A 19,766-nucleotide genomic window follows, 5' to 3' on the forward strand; every position below is an offset into this window, starting at 1 on the left:
TTTAAACGTCAATTGCGCGGTCGTGCGACGTTGTACCCAAAAGAAATTGACGTCCTTTTTTTCACCACAAATAGAGCTTTTTTTTGGTGGTATTTGATCGCCTCTGCGGTTTTTATTTTTTGCGCTATAAACAAAAGAAGAGCGACAATTTTGAAAAAAACACTATTTTTTGCTATAATAAATATCCCAATTTTTTTTTTTTAACCACTTAAAGACCAGCCTCGTTTTGGATTTTAGGTGTTTACATGTTTAAAACAGGTTTTTTTGCTAGAAAATTACTTAGAACCCCCAAACATTATATATTTTTTTTTTCTAACACCCTAGAGAATAAAATGGCGGTCATTGCAATACTTTTTTTTGCACCGTATTTGCGCAGCGGTCTTATAAGCGCACTTTTTTTTGAAAAAAATCACTTTTTTGAATAAAAAAATAAGACAACAGTAAAGTTAGCCCAATTTTTTTTTTATATTGTGAAAGATAATGTTATGCCAAGTAAATTGATACCCAACATGTCACGCTTCAAAATTGCGCCCGCTCGTGGAATAGCGTCAAACTTTTACCCTTAAAAATCTCCATAGGCGACGTTTAAAAAAATTCTACAGGTTGCATGTTTGGAGTTACAGAGGAGGTCTAGGGCTAGAATTATTGCTCTCGCAATACCGGTCGCGGCGATACCTCACATGTGTGGTTTGACCACCGTTTTCATATGCGGGCGCTACTCGCGTATGCGTTCGCTTCTGTGCGCAAGCTCGTCGGGACAGGGCGCTTTAAATTTTTTTTTTTTTTTTTTTTATTATTTATTTTACTTTATTTTATTTATTTTTTCACTGTTTTAAAAAAAAAAAAAATTTGGATCACTTTTATTCCTATTACAAGGAATGTAAACATCCCTTGTAATAGAAAAAAGCATGAAAGGTCCTCTTAAATATGAGATCTGGGGTCAAAAAGTCCTCAGATCTCATATTTAGGCTAAAATGCAAAAAAAAAAAAAAAAAAAAGTCGTTTAAAAAAAAATGACACAAAAAAAATTGTGCCTTTAAGAGAAGTGGGCGGAGCCGTCGTAATGACGTCGCTCCGGCCGTCACATGGTATAGAGACGGGTGGGGGCCATCTTGGCCTCACTCGTCTCAGTACCTCAGCGGTGACAGGTCCCGATCTCCTCCGCCGCTACCGACGGCTCCGGTAAGCGGCGGAGGGTGGGGGAGAGCGGCGGGAGGGGGGGTGGCACCTCTCCCGCCGCCGATAACGGTGATCTCGCGGCGAACCCGCCGCTGAGACCACCATTATCGTGTACAGAACTGCTCGCTGTAAAGATGGATATCTCGGTTGTGGCAGCAGCTGACGTATATATACAGTGAGCGGTCGTGAAGTGGTTAAAAACACATTTTTTCCTCAGTTTAGGCCGATACGTATTCTTCTACATATTTTTGGTAAAAAAAAATCGCAATTACCGTATATTGATTGGTTTGCGCAAAAGTTATAGCGTCTACAAAATACGGGATAGATTTATGGCATTTTTAAAAAAATATATTTTTTTATTTTTTTTAGCGGCGATCGCGATTTTTTTTGGTGACTGCGACATTATGGCGGACACATCGGACACTTTTGACACATTTTTGGGACCAATCACATTTATACAGCGATCAATGCTATAAAATTGCATTGATTACTGTGTAAATGTGACAGGCAGTGAAGGGGTTAACCACTAGGGGGCGGGGAGGGGTTAATATGTTTCCTAGGGAATGATTCTAACTGAAGGGGGAGGGGACGCACTAGGGGAGGAGACCGATCTGTGTTCCTCCGTTCTGGGAACACAGATCGCTCTCCTCAGAGCTGACAGGCTGTGGATCTGTGTGTTTACACACACAGATCCACATGCCGGCCCGGTTAACGGGCAATCGCGGGTGCCCGGCGGACATCGCGGCCGCCGGGCACACACACCAGGTCCCGAGGAACGCGGCGGGCGCGCGCGCGCCACCTAGACGGCCGGGAATCCCAGGACGTCATATGACGTCCACCCAGGATGGGAGATCCCATCTGTGGACGTCATATGACTATGGGCGGGTAGGGAAGTGGTTAATATACGAAGACTATTCTCTAATATTCATGCCCCCATACTAACCAGGGCACTAGGACCATTGCCACCCTTTATATGGAAAAGGCATTTGACACAGTGGAGTGGGTATATCTGTGGGAGGTGCTCAAAAGAATGGGTTTTCCACTCAAATTCATTGCTTGGATGTGCACACTGTATACCGGTCCCGTAGCATGCATTAAACTAAATGGCTCCTTGTCTCCCCCGTTCTCCCTACAGAGGGGCACCAGACAGGGATGCCCTCTCTCCCCGGTTCAGTTCGCCCAGGCCATAGAGCCCATTGCTGAGGCCCTCCCGAGCTCGGCGGAGGTCCGTGGTCTTAGGGTGGGCTGGCTGGAGGAGAAAGTGGCTCTCTACGCAGACGATCTGCTACTGTTTTTGAACGATGCTGGTGACTTTCTGCGTGATTGCCACAAATATTTCTTGGCCACTCAACTTGTGACCGCCCATTGGTGGTTGCAACCAGACCTGACCAACTCTGCGACGGTGCTGGAGGCGGCTATAGTGGGGTCTCTGGAGGCCTTGAAGGGCTTGCTATTCAGGGGGCCTAAAACGCCTCATCATCTCACCCCTTCTATACGTATCACAATGTGGGCATGGAGGGCGGGTGAGGCGCTGAGGGCACCCCAGCCGAACTCCTGGTCTCCTCAACCCCCCCCCCCGTGGCTGAACCCTAACCTATCACAGTTCAATACTATCCCAGATCCACAGGTCTGGACCAAATACTGACCCTTGAGCATGTTATCACCAATAGAGAGCTCACCCCCTTTCATGTTCTATGCACCAAATTTAATGTACCCGCACGGGCCCATTTCAGGTATCTTCAAATTGCTCACGCCTACAGATGTCAGTTCTTAGGCCAACCAGTTGTGATGGCATATTCAGAGCTCGAAACTACCCTTTGGGTGGAAGACCTGGAGAAACCCACGTCTCAGCTCTATGGGTCCCTGCTGGTTGCTGCCAGCCCCAAGTTGTCCTCCCTCCGCAGGAAATGGGCGGGGTACATACCAGAGCTGGATGAGGATGACTGGAAGGAAATTAGGGACTTTCCCTTCTTCCCTCTGGTCTCGTCAAGGGACAAATTGGTCCAATACAAAATTGTGCATAGAGCCCACTACACGCCCCATAGGCTGCACCAGATGTTGCTGGCGCATTCTCCGGCGAGCTGGCGTTGCTCCTACCAACCGGGGGACTTTTTCCACATTTTCTGGGTTTGCCCAGCAATCGAACACTATTGGAAAGAAGTACTCCAGGTGATTGCTAAGGTCACTAAAACTTGTATTCCTTTTGATCCTAAATATTGCCTGCTGGGGCTGGTGGAACAAATGTCAATGCTCAGAGCCAGGAAAATGCTCATATCCCTGCTATTATACTATGCTCGTAAGGCAATTACGATGAACTGGAAACAATCGTCTCCCCCTTTTGTCAGATTCTGGAAAAGCCTAGTAAATGCCAGTTTGCCCCTTTATAAAGCCACCTACTCAGGCAGAGGTTGCCCACAAAAATTTGAAAATGTATGGACCTGTTGCTTAGATGATCATACCACGGCAACAAATGCAGTAACCAATTCCTAGATTAACAATTTGTCTCTAGTCTGTTAGTATATTGACCCAACTATTCTCAGGTTTCATTATCCTGTCATTACCAGCTTGAGCACAGTTTCTCCTGAACTTAACCTCTCCCCATATTGGGGCTATAGTATAAATCAGTTTGTTTATGTGATATGTTGTGCCCTGTTGCGGTCTGTTGCCGCATCAGAGGATCCGCCCCTGCTTGGGCAAGGTTTGGCCCCTGCGTGGGATAATTTTGTAGATCAATAAAAAACTCAATAAGAAAAGATTTTGCAAAAAAAAAAAAATGGATGTTCTTAAAATGAAAAATCACAAAATTCTGCTAATGTGTGGTCAGCTTAAACTTCCCAGCTCCCCTCCCTCAGCAGCTCAGAGAGACCACTTCTGATGAGGCAGACGTAGCTGGGCAAGTAATATATAGCAAGTTAGAGGCCTACCCACTGTCAAGACTGGAATGTGAGCTGCTGGACCATGGCCAACTAGAACACAGTAGGGTGGTCTTTTGTACTTGGGCCCTGGATCCCTCTAGCTGTTCACCTGTATTACCAGCACTAACCTGGACTTCACTGAGTGGGATGCTGTTTATGAAGATAATGGCAAGTAGCCATTTTGTGTCTTGTGCTGCTTTACTGAAATAGTGATTCTTGGTTTGACTCTTGTTCTAGGGTGTCTTATAGAGACTGCTAAGCAGCCATGGAACTCTATTTGAGTCACAGACACATTGCTGTAAGAGTCTATATTTTTGCAGCTTTCATGTGTTTTTGCAACTTTTATTATTCTGCAGTTTATGTATTTTGCATCCAAGAAGCTGCTTTGCATTATTGCTTCTGAATTTACACCTGTTTAGTAAACTGCACAGATAACTCCCTGTCTGATCATTCAGATGATTACTTATTCTGTTAAACTTGCCATCTACAAACAGGAATGGCAATGTCAGACAATAGTGCAAACTGCTAAAAAATGTATTGATCTCTTAACATATACATTGCACTTACATTTTTAAAAATTACCTTTAGGCATAAAATAAAATCGAGTCGATATATCAATGATGGCGTGCAAACCCCGCCCAGCGTGATTACATCACTGCCCCGTCTTGCACTTTGCCCTCCCATTAGCTTTGTCAAAGGCTCCTAAGGCTAATAAGCCTTTGAGAAAGCTGATTGGAGTGCAAAGCGAAAGTTGGGGTAGAGACGCAATCACGCTGGGTGGGGTTTGCACGCCACCATTGAGATATCGTCTCAAGTTTATTTCATGCTTGTGGAAATTTTTAAAAATGTAAGTGCAATTTATATGTTGAGAGCTCAATACATTTTTAGCAGTCTTCACTATCGGGTTCTCCTTTTTGCTTCCTTCTCTGATCCATCCATCTGAGCCTGAGCCTTTGGAGAAAAATCGGAGTGATATTTATTATGATAGCGCAATTGTCCTTAATATACTAGTGGGGTTCCCTACATTAAGTAAGAGGACACCCAAGAGGTGTGGTGAAGGGCACTATGGGTGTGGAGTGAAGTGGAAAAGATCACGTATGACCTGTGAGAAGAATTCACAAATTGTGCACCGATTGTATACAGATTGGATGGTGTATGGGGCACTATACTTGGAATATACAGCATGTTGTTTTGGACTTTTTTACGAATTTGGGCATTGCACATTGATCAAGATTGGATGAGACTTTATATTTATTTGGATCACGTTTTTCCTGATTTATATTTGTATTCAGCTTATATGATTAATATTGATTAAATTGCAATATTATGAGTTGTCACACAGCATTTTTTTATATGATTTATAAATTATCACCATTTAAGTAATATTAAGATTTAGAGGAAGCGCTTCACCATTGGATATAATATATTGCATTGGACAGTGTGGTGATGACACGTTGTAGGTGGTAGCTGCTTTTTTTTTTTTTTTTTTTCCGTTTTGATATAATGGTGTTGAGTAGAGTAGCTCAGGGTACCTAATATTTATCTATTTATTTCACCTCTACAACTGACCACCAAGGAAAAGAAACAGGAAGGCGATTATTGGATAAGTGGTCATAGGTGTTCTCACAGGAGGACCATGACCTGAGCTTTAGCAATGAGCCTGAACACAAGGTACCCACAGGAGAAAGCCCTCCCATCTGGGAAAAGCGTATCTCTGTACTTCTACTAGTCAAATCAAGCATATGTTCAACAGATGATGCAACAAGGGGTGAACAAAGAGTATTGACCCATGGGCAACTTCAGTTGTATTTGTGAGGAAAATGGAAGGCACCCTCCAATTTTGTGTAGATTATAGGTGTCAGAATGCTGTTACCATAAGATTGAGGAATCCCTTGTTGCCCTAGGACAGGCCAAATAGAACTTATGCCGCGTACACACGACTGGACTTTACAGCATACTTTGCCCGGCGGACTTTTCAACGGACTTTACGACGGACTTTCCGCATGAACGGACTTGCCTACACACGATCAACCAAAGTCCGACGGATTCGGACGTGATGACGTACGTCCAGACTAAAACAAGGAAGTTCATAGCCAATAGCTGCCCTAGCATCGGTTTTTGTCCGTCGGACTAGCATACAGACAAGCAGACTTTTTGACCGGACTCGAGTCCGTCGGATAGATTTGAAACATGTTTCAAATCTAAGTCCGTCAAACTTTTGAGAAAACAAAGTCCGCTGGAGCCCACACGCGATCGAATTGTCCGACGAAATCCAGTACGCCAGAGCAAGTATGCCGTAAAGTCCGATCGTGTGTACACGGCATTAGGAGAACCTTATCCATGTACTGAAACACAGTGGCGGCTGGTGCCTTAAAAATTTTTTTTTGGGGGGGGGGCGCAAACTGAAAAATTCTGAAAAAACGCCATCAATTGCCGCCACTGTGCCCATCAATTGCTGCCAGTGTGCCATATCAAATGCTGCCAGTGTGCCATATCAAATGCTGCCAGTGTGCCATATCAAACGCTGCCACTGTGCCCCATCTTATGCAGCGCCACTGTGCCCCATCTTATGCAGCGCCACTGTGCCCCATCTTATGCAGCGCCACTGTGCCCCATCTTATGCAGCGCCACTGTGCCCCATCGAATGCAGCCTCACTGTGCCCCATCAAATGCTGCCAGTGTGTCTGCCACCTGTACTTGCCCTGTCTCGGTGGCGGTGGGACAGCTCCTCGATGTCTTCTCCCGTCCTCTCTTCCCGTCCTCTGCTATGATTGGACGCCTAATTGGCTGAAACGACAGGCGCTGTGATTGGACACCTATCAGATCAGGTGACGGGTAACAGATCCGAGCACCTGATTGGCGGAGAGGCGGTTTAGTGTTAAGAAATCAAATATTATTCGCTTTTCTAACACAGCTGGTGCTCGCAGGTCGCCTTTTTTGATACCTATTAGAGCCTATGGCTCTAATCAAGTGCTTAAAAAAAAAACCCTGTCGCTGTAATTCCGGCACCCGAAAAGGGGCCAGGCGCCTGAATATGGGGTGGCAGCGGCGGCCATAGATATATTCATGAATCTACCGGTGCTAGAGGGGGTGGCTGGAGAGAGGGGGCGGCGCCCGTGCACCCCTTATGGACGTACCACCACTGCTGGAACAGTATACCTGGGCAGAGGTACAGGGAGGATCCGTTGTTGCCCCTGTAATAGGGCAATGAGAGCTAGTTTACTATACAGCAGAATAAGGTTCTCCATGTCATGTCATTGAACTGGCTGGTCATACTGTCAAGGGCCTGGACCCTCTGTGTGATATAAAGAATGCATTTGAAAGTGAGTAGGGCTGAAATGATTAATCGATATTATCGATAATAATCGATAATGAAAATCGTTGTCAACGATTTTTATTATCGATTAGTTGGTCCGCACCTTCCTTCTGTCTGTCCGTCCGTTTAAATCCTCCCTCCTGTGTCCTCGGCGCCGCCATTTGTGACCAGGCACGTCTGCGCCGCCACACGTCCACGGCGTGCCTCTCCTCCTCCTCGCTGACGTCACCCCCCCTGATCTTCTCAGCCCCGCCTGCTGCCTCGAGGGAACAGAGAATAAATCCTCCCTCCTGTGTCCTCGGCGCCGCCGTTTGTGACCAGGCACGTCGGCGGCGCCGCACGTCCGCGGCGCGCCTCTCCTCCTCCTCTTTGTAGACGTCATCCCCACTGATCTTCTCAGCCCTGCCCGCTGCCTCGAGGGAACTGAGAGGCGAGGGCAAGAAGCGAGGAGAGCCGAGCTGCACATTCATAGTGAAAGGTAGCAGCTAATAATAACACAGTAAAAACAGCACATTTTTATGACCGGGCACCATCCTAACAGTATTACTGGGAAAGGAGGGGGGGGGAGTGCCCCATCATTGGTGTTCCGGGGGTGGCTGCCTGGAATAGTAGTGCCCCATCATTGGTTTTCCTGGGAGGGAGGGGAATAGACATAGTGCCCCATTGGTGTTCCTGGGAGGGGGGGGATAGTGCCCCATTGGTGTTCCTGGGAGGGGGGGATAGTGCCCCATTGGTGTTCCTGGGAGGGGGGGATAGTGCCCCATTGGTGTTCCTGGGAAGGGGGGGGGGAATAGTGCCCCATTGGTGTTCCTGGGAAGGGGGGGAATAGTGCCTCATTGGTGTTCCTGGGAGGGGCGGGGGATAATGCCCCATCATTGGTGTTCCTGGGAGGGGCGGGGGGATAATGCCCCATCATTGGTGTTCCGGGGGTGGCTGCCTGGAATAGTAGTGCTCCATCATTGGTTTTCCTGGGTGGGAGGAGAATAGACATAGTGCCCCATTGGTGTTCCTGGGGGGGGGGATAGTGCCCCATTGGTGTTCCTGTGAGGGGTGGGGGGATAGTGCCCCATCATTGGTGTTCCTGGGAGGAATAGTGCCCCGTCATTGGTGTCCCAAGGAGGAATAGCACCCCGTCATTGGTGTCCCCAGGAGGAATAGCGCCCCGTCATTGGTGTCCCCAGGAGGAATAGCACCCCGTCATTGGTGTCCCCGGGAGGAATAGCGCCCAGTCATTGGTGTCCCCGGGAGGAATAGTGCCCAGTCATTGGTGTCCCCGGGAGGAATAGCACTCCATCATTGGTGTTCCCGGGAGGAATAGAAAAAATGGCACATTACGATTTTTTTTATGATTTTATCCGATTAATCAATTAATCGAAAAAATAATTGGCCGATTAATCGATTATGAAAATAATCGTTAGTTGCAGCCCTAGAAGTGAGACACTGGGGTTTCTATAAAGTGTTCACCTGGTTAAAGCCATGTGTGGGTCTGTGCTGAACAAGTCTACCAACACACTGTGGCCTGTTCAATGTCAAAGGGGCTGAGGCCCAAATTCTACCTCTAACTTTGCATAAATCTGCCCCACTGGAAGTTCTGACCATCGACTTTCTTACACTTGATTATGTCAGAAGACTGATAGCATCATGATATAGTTATGGTAGACCACTTTACCTAGTTTACGTTGACAGTATTGACCCGTGACCAGACCGCCAAGACTGCAACCAAGATGGTTACATAGTTAGTAAGGTTGAAAAAAAGACACCAGTCCATCCAGTTCAACCTGAGTGTGGGTGTGTGCCTACAAACATCCCTATTTTTTATTTTTTTTTTTAAGGTACACATATAGCGCCGTCAATTTACGCAGCACTCCACACATACATCAAACATTTACAGCGTCCTTACCCTCTAGGAGCCCACAATCCAAGGTCCCCAACTCACATTCATATACTAGGGCCAATTATTTGGACAGAAGCCAATTAGCCTACCAGCATGTCTTTGGAGTGTGAGAGGAAACCGGAGTACCCGGAGGAAACCCACACAGGCACAGGGAGAACATGCAAACTCCAGGCAGGTAGTGTCGTGGTTTGGATTCGAACCAGCGAACCTCTTTACTGCTAGGTGAGAGTGCTACCCACTACACCACTGTGCCGCCCCTGTGGAAGCACTAACATCTAAACATCTACAACCTCCATTTTCACTCTGAGTATCTTCTTCCAAGATTTTCCAGGTCTTCCCCTCTTTTCTACAAACTTGTTTTTAAATTGTAAGTTTTTGCGTCTTTGATGCCCTATTTATTTGATGTGGTAGTATTCCACTCACTCGTAATAAATTGTACGTGATACATATATTTTCTAGCTCTTCCTTTGTCCAACAATTCTTAATCAAAACTATATCCGATTGCCAGGTCATTTGTAAGCCCCCTGCAGTCATAGATACGGTGCAGCCTGATTTACCTCCAGCTGGGGTGCTCTCTGCCGGGCCTGCCCCGGGTGCCTGGTTTCCAGGTACGTATTTGCATGTGTGGAGGTGTTGTCAGGTTACCCCCCTCTGGGACCCAGTCCAGCCACTTATCCCAATCTTTACCACATGTCCTTCTATAATTGTTTTTTCTTTGTTTAGTTTTTTACTTGTTTTTTTGTATTTCTGTGCATAGATCCTCATCATTGCAACAGGCTCATATTATTCCCTGATGAAGCCAATGTCTTGGCGAAACATGTAGGAACTGAGCTTTTGTTTTGAAGGCCATCTCCATCTGGCCCACTCCACTGCATTTGACATTGTAAAATTGATGTGTAAACTGCACCTAAGATATTATTTATGCGTTTTTTTGTATATGTTGAAATTTGTTTAATAAAATATTTTTGTAATTTTATCCGTACTACTCTACTTCCATATTTTTCCCTGGCACCATTATAATCCCTCTGTTCATTCCCTCCACTATTAAGTTGAAGTTAAAAGCAGATTGGTTACTATGCACAGCTGCACCAGATTACCGTGCACCAGGTTTAGTAAATCTCCCCCATTGTGACTTCTTTAATACGTGAGTAGAAATGACTAATTTCTGAAGTCCAGTTTGTTAAATATTAGTCATGAGTGGGGCAAGAAAAATTGGAAGCATTTTATTTATAACCTGGGGACAGAGTGCTAGTCTGATCTTAAAGATACGAGAGATGCAATGTATTCCTTCTCTATCTCCCAGTGCTGAGAAATGTTGATAAACATTGCTGTTTTTTTTTTTTTTTTTTTTTTTTGACAGCTCTGGGCGGCTCTGCACTTATCACATAGAAGCGAGGAAATGTCGGGTTAAGATTGTGAGGGGGGTTGAATCGAGATTGCGATCTTTGAATGATTAATCATGCAGCTCTAGCTTAAGGTGATTGCCAAGGGCAATACACAGCCTCCCACATTTCATGTTCCTGATTGTCAAAAAACATATTCCAATTGATATTAAAATTTCAGTAAAACTGTCACATTAACGGAATTAACCGGCAGCTATGTAGCATCTCCATAAATCATTCAAACTGTTTAACCACCCCAAAAAACTTGTCAGGTGTAAAGTTCAGTCAGAGGTCCCCGGCATGTACCAAAGCAGCCTTATAACATCACTGCTAAAGCTTGCCTGCAACCTCCCATACATTTCTGGAGGTCAATGAGGTTGCCCATCTTATTGAAGGGTCAACACACAAAAGATCCACGCTGCTCACAGGTGAGTTGGCTCCAACGGCGTGATCACCTCACTGCAGGGTGCTCGTCCAGTCGCAGCTGAAGCAATAATGAAAGATCGATCCGGATGGCTGCACACCAAACTGAGATCCAAATGCAATTATTCGCATAAAACCATAAAGAGCACTACATGTAGAAATCCCCAGCCTTTGAGAAAGCACAATTTGTGTGTAAAACATGTAAGCCATTCTGGATCTGTTTGGTGTGCAGCCACCTGGATTTTCTTTCATTGAAATATCAATTGCAAAGCAAGTCTTCCACAGCAGAAGAGGATGTGTAGAAAAAGGAAGCTCTGCTTTATTTGCATAGATTTAAATGTGAGCATGCAATAGGTAAACAGAGGCTTGTTGCTAAACTAGCGTTGAAGACCTAAAGCTGGCCACACAAATTTTGCTTTGTGGGTGGCCCTGTTCGCACCCTCCTGCCCAACGTCCTTTTGAATACAAACTCAAAGGACCTAGGAGGAAAATCGTGCTGAACAACAGCTGCATCCAGTCAGATGCAGTTGCCATTCAAGTATTCTGAAAATCACTAATGCTGGCTTTTGGAATAAAATGCACCAGCTCTTTATATGCAGGTTCTAGTAAAGATGACAGCACAGTACTGTTGCAAGAAAAAAAAATCCAAAATACATTGCACCAGCCAGCGTGTTCTTGTTTTACACTGCACATGCATCTCGCCACATAACTAATTAGAGAGCAGTTATTTGTCTTTGTTTGTATTACTATTATCTAAATTGTATAACTGTTATTTAAAGGGTAACTACACTTTCATAGAAAGTGTGGTTAGCTTCTTGCCCCCCATCCAAAATAACTCCCCCCACCCTTAATGGATACTGACCTCAATTGGATGAATAGAGCCAACTACAGTTATCAGCACCTTCGGCTGAAATGTTTTTTTGCTTGGACAGCAGGACCAAACTGACTTCTATTGTGACATTTTCCGATACAGTGCAGCTCCATAGAAGTCACGATAGAGGTCTATAGAATGTAATGTGCAGGTGTAGCCAGGGGAAAGATGATTTCTAGGCAGAGGTGATAAGATTCCTGTGGGCTGCAGTCATCTGATTCAGGTAATGGGGAAAGGAGGCCAAAAGGATAACTTTACTTTTTTTGAATTTATCGTTAGGCTACTTTCACACTGAGGTGTTTTTCAGGCGCTAAATAGCAAAAAATAGCGCCTCTAAAGTGCCTGAAAAACTCCTCCCCTGCCTCTCCAGCCTGAGTGCTTTCACACTGGAGCGGTGCACTTGTAGGATGGGAAAAAGAGTCCTGCAAGCAGTATCTTTGGGGCATTGCGAGAGCAGTAAATACACCGCTCCTAAAACGCCCCTGCCATTGGGTGCTTTGCGGCCCTTTTAAACCTTTTCTGCTGCTAGCGGGGGTTAGAAGTGTCCCGCTAGCTGCCGACAGTAAAGCGCTGCTAAAAACCGTAAAAAAAAAATAGCGGCGCTTTAAGGCCCACCCCCGCCCCAGTGTGAATGTGCTCTTGCTCTTTAAAAGTAAGGTTGCACCGATACCGAGCATTTGCACTTGTACTCCTGCAAATGCTCTCGATGCCTAGTCCGATATCGGGTATAATCGGTGCGGTGGCGAGGGAAGTTATAGTCACCGATCTCCCTGTGTGGCTTTCAATTAATAGTCAAGCTGAGCCAGGGTCATACATGGTAAGACAGCAGGGTGCTCAGGAGGCGCCTACTTGTCACTGCACACTGGATATTAGCCTGAGTTTGTCTGTGTTGGTGCGCTAGCATTAGCTGCAGAAGAATTAGCATTAGCTGTATGAGAATTAGCATTAGCTGAACTAGCTTCCTGACATAAGGTTCTTTATTTTTTTTGTTAGGGTGTTAATACTACTACTACTACAAAAAAATCATAAATCATAAATTCAATAAATGAATACTAAGTAATCGTAAATAAATAATTACCCCCTAACTCTTAAAGTAAAATAATAAATAACTAAATGCCCTAACACAAAATAAATAAATTACTATTTATTTTTATTTATTTTTGTTTAGGTGTTTATTACTATTATTTATAATAATTTAATATTTTTAGGTTAGGGGTTAATTATCATTTATTTATGTATTACATAAAACATTTTTGTATTTATGATGATTTTTAGTTATTTGTGAATTTAGTTTACATTTATTTATTCATATATTATTGCTTTTTTAGGTTTTATAATTTTTAATTTGAACAGAAAATTGCGACAAAATGCACAAATGCACCAAAAAACGCGCAGTTGGCGTGTTTGTATTAATTTCTATGGGAATAAAAACTCACCAAAAACTGCCCGGTTTGAGCTACCAAAAAAGCTCCAGAACTTTTTTGAGCTTCAGGTGTTTGGCTTCAGGCGACTTGGAGTGGAGATGTGAACCAGCTCCATAGAGAATAAGGTGTGAATGGGGCCTTAGGGATATCTTGCCTTACTTCCTGTCCTTGTGACTCTCAAAGAAATGGTAGGGGAGTGGTTGTCTTTGGACCAGGAAAAGCATAGAGAGCAAAAGAAATATCAGAAGTTCTAATTATTACAGACATCGATTACAAATATAAGCAGAGGATCTAGCTTTTTCCTGCACTAGCCAAATGAAAATTAACCACTTGCCGACTGCTGCATGCCGATATACGTCGGCACAATGGCAGCGGTGGGCAAATGGGCGTACCTGTACGTCCCCTTTAAGTGGCGAGGCCAGCAGGCGTCCGCCCGCCGCATACAGCGCGACCGTGTCCCGCATACTCTGTCCGCCGGTGTCCTACGATCGTCACACGGACCCGCAAAACGGGGAAAACAAGGCATTTCCCCGTTCTGCCTAGTGACATGACAGGGATACTGCTCTCTCTCATCGGGAGCAGTGATTGCTGTCATGTCAGTGGTAGTCCATCCCCCCCACAGTTAGAATCACTCCCTAGGACACACTTAACCCCTTGATTGCCCCCTAGTGTGTTTAATGCCCTCCCTGCCAGTGTCATTTACACAGTAAGTGCATTTTTATAGCACTGATCACTGTATAAATGACAATGGTCACAAAATAGTGTCAAATGTGTCCGCCATAATGTCGCAGTCACGATAAAAATCGCAGGTCGCCACCATTACTAATAAAAAAACTAATAATAAAAATGCCATAAAACTATCCACTATTTTGTAGACACGATAACTTTTGCGCAAACCAATCAATATACGCTTAATGCGATTTTTTTTTTTTTTTTTTTTTTTTACCAAAAATATGTAGAAGAATACATATCGACCTAAACTGAGGAAAATATTTTGGTTTTTTATATATTTTTGGAGGATATTTATTATAGCAAAAAGTAAAAATTGCTTTTTTATCAAAATTGTCGCTCCTTTTTTTTTTAATAGTGTAAAAAATAAAAACCACAGAGGTGATCAAATACCACCAAAAGAAAGCTCTATTTGTGGGGAAAAAAGGACGTCGATTTTTTTTTTTTGTGTGTGTGTAACGTTGCATGGCTGCGCAGTTGTCAGTTAAAACGACACAGTGCCGAATCGCAAAAAGTGCTCTGGTCAGGAAGGGGGTAAAATCTTCCGGGGCTGAAACAGTTAAAGTGATTTTAAAGTCTTTGTATTTCTTTTTTGTTTTGTTTAAAAATACACATTGTATGCTTACCTGTTCTGTGTAATGGTTTTGCACAGAGAAGCCCAGATCCTTCTCTTCTCGGGTCCCTAGAGAGCGCTCCTGGCCCCTCCCTCCTGTCGAGTGCCCCCACGGCCAGCAGCTGGCTATGGGGGCACCTGAGCCGCTGCTCTGTGTCCATTCAGACATGGAGCCACGGCTTGTCCCTGCCCCCTCTCTCTCTCCTCTTTGGCTCACTGACTTTGACAGCAGCGGAGCCAATGGCATCCGCTGCTGTGTGTCAGCCAATCAGAAGGGAGAGTCCCAGACAGCCGACGCTCTCATGAAACATTGCTGGATCGAGATGGGGCTCAGGTAAGTATTAGGGGGACTGAGGGGGCTGCTACACACTGAAGGTTTTTTATTTTAATGCATAGAATGCATTAAGATAAAAAACCTTCTGCTTTTAGAACCACTTTAAGTTTGGGTTTGGGTTTTTTTTTTAAAACTGATCAGAAAGGAGAAAAAAAAAGAGCATTGTACCATGTTGTCCAGGAACAAATATAACTATAAAAAGGTATTAGAAAGTTATTGTGTACAATTTATTTACCTCTTTTTCTTTATTTCCATTTATTTTCAGGTACTTGGTATATAATGGGGACTTGACCGAGTTCGATGTGGACAGCATGACCCTTATACAGAAAGTTCATGCATTTTTGATGAATGACTGCTTACTTATTGCTACTGCATTACCAAATCGTAGGGGTATGTACAAATATAATGCACTGCATAACTTGGATGACCTCGCTGTAGTGAATGTAAAGGAAAATCCACCTATGAAGGATATGTTCAAGATCCTTATGTTTCCTGAAAGTCGAATTTTTCAGGCAGAGAATGCAAAAATTAAGAAAGAGTGGCTTGAAGTTTTGGAAGAGACAAAAAAGAACAAAGTTGTAAATGATAAGCGTAAAAAAGAAGAAGCTGTCATGGTTACCCCTGCTGTTGCAGAAGTGTCAACTAACCCATTTTTGAATGAGGAAAAGCAAGATGAAGAGGAGGAGGAAGAGGTTGATCTTTCTTTAGAGTGGATTCAAGAGCTCCCTGAAGATTTGGATGTCTGCATAGCCCAGAGAAATTTTGAAGGTGCCGTTGATTTGCTGGATACATTAAATAGTTACTTGCAAGATAAACCTTTAACCCATGCTGTGCAGGAATTAAGAGCAAAAATAGATATGCGTGTTCGACAGTTAACTGATGTTTTGGTGTTTGAACTTTCCCCTGACAGGTCTTTAAGAGGAGGTCCCAAGGCAACCCGTAGAGCTGTTTCTCAGCTTATACGTTTGGGCCAGTCTACCAAAGCATGTGAGCTTTTCTTAAAGAACAGAGCTGTGGCTGTGCAAACTGCTATACGTCAGTTGAGAATTGAAGGAGCAACAATACTTTACATTCATAAATTGTGTAATGTTTTTTTTACTAGTCTACTGGAGACAGCCAAAGAGTTTGAGATGGACTTTGCAGGCAACAGTGGTTGTTACTCTGCCTTCATTGTATGGTCCCGTTCTTCCTTAAAGATGTTTGTTGATGCTTTTAGTAAACAGGTCTTTGATAGTAAGGAAAGTCTTGCCACTGCAGCGGAGTGTGTAAAAGTTGCCAAAGAGCACTGTAAGCAACTTGGTGAAATAGGTCTAGATCTTACATTCATACTCCATACATTTCTAGTGAAAGACATAAAGGCTGCTTTGCAGTATAACAAGGATATTATCATTGAGGCCACCAAGCACCGTAATTCTGAAGAAATGTGGAGGAAAATGAACCTGATGACCCCAGAGGCTCTGGGAAAGTTAAAAGAAGAAATGAGAAACTGTGGAGTAGGCAGTTTTGATCAATACACAGGCGAAGATTGTTGGGTCAACTTAAGTTACACAGTTGTGGCCTTCACAAAACAAATCATGGCCTTTTTAGAAGAAGCCCTTAAACTGTACTTTCCTGAGTTGCATATGGTTCTCCTGGAAAGTTTGATGGAAATTATATTGGTGGCTGTTCAACATGTAGACTATAGTCTAAGATGTGAACAAGAATCTGAAAAGAAAAATTTCATCAGACAAAACGCGTCCTTTTTATATGACACTGTTCTGCTTGTTGTTGAAAAGCGGTTTGAAGAGGGTGTTGGAAAACCAGCCAAACAATTGCAGGAGCTGAGAAATGCCTCTAGATTGGTTCGCATTAATCCTGGCACTACATCAGTGGTCTAACAATAAAATAATCTATAAACCGTGCAGTCTTTTAATTAGCAGAGCTAATTTTTTGACAGGTCCCCTGAAAAGCTTTTTTCAAATTTTTTTTATTTGACATTCTGATCTTTAGCTGCCATATTGTCTGCTTTGAGGAGGAGAATAAAATCTCTCTACTATCCAGTACTGCTATTAGTGCTGTTATACGTTAAAGTACCGTATTACAGTGATATTTTAAACACTCCAACTATGTGGAATAGGTTTACAGACATTCGTTTGAATAGTTACTAAAATGTTCAGTTTTACATTTTTGTACTTGGTGTATTAAACAATGAAAACTAGCAAAAATACAGAATATCTGCACTTTAAAAAGTATATTAGTTTTGATGTGGCTTAGAATTAGCAATCTATAGCTGGCTAAAAATTAAAACTAGCAGCCCTTACTGTAGAAGCTACTCTACAACTGTACATCGTATACTTCTTAGGGTTTATCTATTCTAGTCTAGATTTTTGCTAGAGGTCTATTCAGTAGCAAACCCAATATTCATGGTAGTTTATTTGAAACTTAATTTGCTAAAAGTTCCATTTAGGTTACCTTCATCTAAAAGCAAAGCTTCAGGCAAATGGCTAAATGCACAGTTGAAATGCATGTTTACTGTTCTACATGTCAAGTTGCAAGCTACAAGCCATACATCTCAGCCAAATTTGCACACATTTTTCACACTGTACAGCCAGATGGGTGAAAAGTGTATTTTGTGATTTGGAAATTCATAGTTGATTCAGCAGTTCAACTTCTCATGTCCCTCTCCACCACCAGCCTCCACACTGAATCATCTTCATCACTTAAACTGGGTATACATGTACCAAAAGTCAGGCGGTTCAGCAGGATGACCTTCTGTGGCTTCTGTTGAACGGTTATGCTGAAAAAACATTATTTGATCAGGGTATGCAGCCAATAGCTGCAAGCATTGATCTGTGTATTCTGACCAGGGGGGCACCCTCGCTGTCAGAATACAATATAACAGTGGGAAAAAATCCCTGCATAAACATCACTTGTGTTGATGTGGGAATCTGAGTTATTTTTCATTTAACCTCGATGGAAGCTCACCTGGGAGGTGCTAAAGCTGACCCAGGAAGCAGTAATGCTAAACTAGGAAGTAGCTGAGTGATCTTGCTGTCAAATCGATTTGCATCTGTATTACAAGAATAGTTGGCCAAAATTATAAATGCGTTTTCAGTGTAAACCGTGTATTTAAGTTGTGCATTTAGTTGAGCAGTATTTGTTTTTTTTTTTATTTTAGACGTCATATTTTTCTCATTAGGTGCCACAATATTAATCTTGCAATATTTTGAACAAAATGAGATTTAATAAAAATATATTTGACATAGCAGAGCTAATGTAGGCCTCATACAGTATAGGACTGTGTTTCTCAACTCCAGTCCTCAAGGCGCCCCAACAGGTCATGTTTTCAGGATTTCCCTCAGATGAAACAGCTGTGGTAATTACTAAGGCAGTGAAACTGATCAAATCACCTGTGCAAAATAATGGAAAGCCTGAAAAAATTACCTGTTGGGGCACCTTGAGGACTGGAGTTGAGAAACACTGGTATAGGAAACTGTAAAGATATTGTGTGTTTTTTCTTTAAATACTGGCATTGGATTGCAGGCAGCATGCATAATTTCAAAGCCATGATTCATATTTGTTTATATTATATACTTTACATGTTTAATTTACAATATGGCTGTTCAATTATAAGATATATAACAATGTCTTCTAATAACTGAATAATGCCTGGCATACTATATCTGAAGCTTTTATGACCTATTTTTGTGTAACATGTTACATATTTAGTAAAATAAAAATAGGAAATCCTTGTTGTCTGCTGTGTACTGTGAAAATATGGTCCTTTTAGTCTATTTGCATACACTGGTCTAACCACACAGCTCAGTAGAAACCTGGAAGGTGATTACAGAAAGCAAGCTGCTGTGTTAAAGTGATTTGTAAAGTCTCTTTATTAAAAATAAATAAATAACAAACATGTTATACTTATTTCCTCTGTGCAGTTGGTGTTGCACAGAGCAGCCTGGATCCTCCTTTTCTCGGGTCCCTTATTGCTGCTCCTGGCCCCTTCCTCCTGTCAAGTGCCCCCACAGCCAGCAGCTTGTTATTGGGGCACCCGAGCCGAGTCATAGCTCTCTGTGTCCATTCAGACATGGAGCCTGTCCCCGCCCCCTCTCACCCCTGATTGGCTAACTGACTTTCAAACCAATGGCGCCTGTGCTGTGTCTCAGCCAATCAGGAGGAGAGTCCCGGAGGGCTAAAACACTTGTGGACATTTCTTGAAGAGAGACAGGGCTCAGGAAAGTAATTAGGGCAGGGGTCTCAAACTGACAGCCCTCCAGCTGTTGCAAAACTACAAGTCCCATGAGGCATTGCAAGACTGACAGTTACAAACATGACTCCCACAGGCAGAGGCATGATGGGACTTAGTAGTTTAGTAGTTTCGCAACAGTTGGAGGGCCACCAGTTTGAAACCCCTGAATTAGGGGGAGCTGGGGAGGCTGCTACACACAGAAGGTTTTTTTTTTTTTTTTTTAATGGCTTGCATCCGAGGGTACCAGATGGCTTGCATCCGAGGGTACTTAGGGAACTCAGTCAGGTGATTGCCAGACCGTTGTTCCTAATTTTTACAGACAGTCTATTGACTGGAATGGTACCAGCTGATTGGAGAAAAGCCAATGTAGCACCAATATTTAAAAAGGGCCCAAAAAACATCCCTGGGAATTACAGACCAGTTAGCCTAACATCAATAGTATGTAAACTCTTGGA

The 19,766-nt window shown here is 43.4% G+C and overlaps 1 protein-coding gene across 1 annotated transcript in view; it reads left to right on the forward strand.

The window, feature by feature from the left end:
* The window catches only part of EXOC8 (exocyst complex component 8), a 32,667-nt gene extending 13,857 nt beyond the window's left edge, over nucleotides 1-18,810 (forward strand). Inside the window, exon 2 of the mRNA XM_073627543.1 lies at nucleotides 15,346-18,810. Coding sequence (XP_073483644.1) covers nucleotides 15,346-16,957 — 1,612 coding nt within the window. The 3' untranslated portion in view covers nucleotides 16,958-18,810. The remainder of the gene's footprint in view (nucleotides 1-15,345) is intronic.
* Nucleotides 18,811-19,766: the final 956 nt, after the last annotated feature.

Source organism: Aquarana catesbeiana, linkage group LG04 (genome assembly GCF_042186555.1).
Source record: "Aquarana catesbeiana isolate 2022-GZ linkage group LG04, ASM4218655v1, whole genome shotgun sequence".
Classification (NCBI taxonomy): domain Eukaryota; kingdom Metazoa; phylum Chordata; class Amphibia; order Anura; family Ranidae; genus Aquarana; species Aquarana catesbeiana.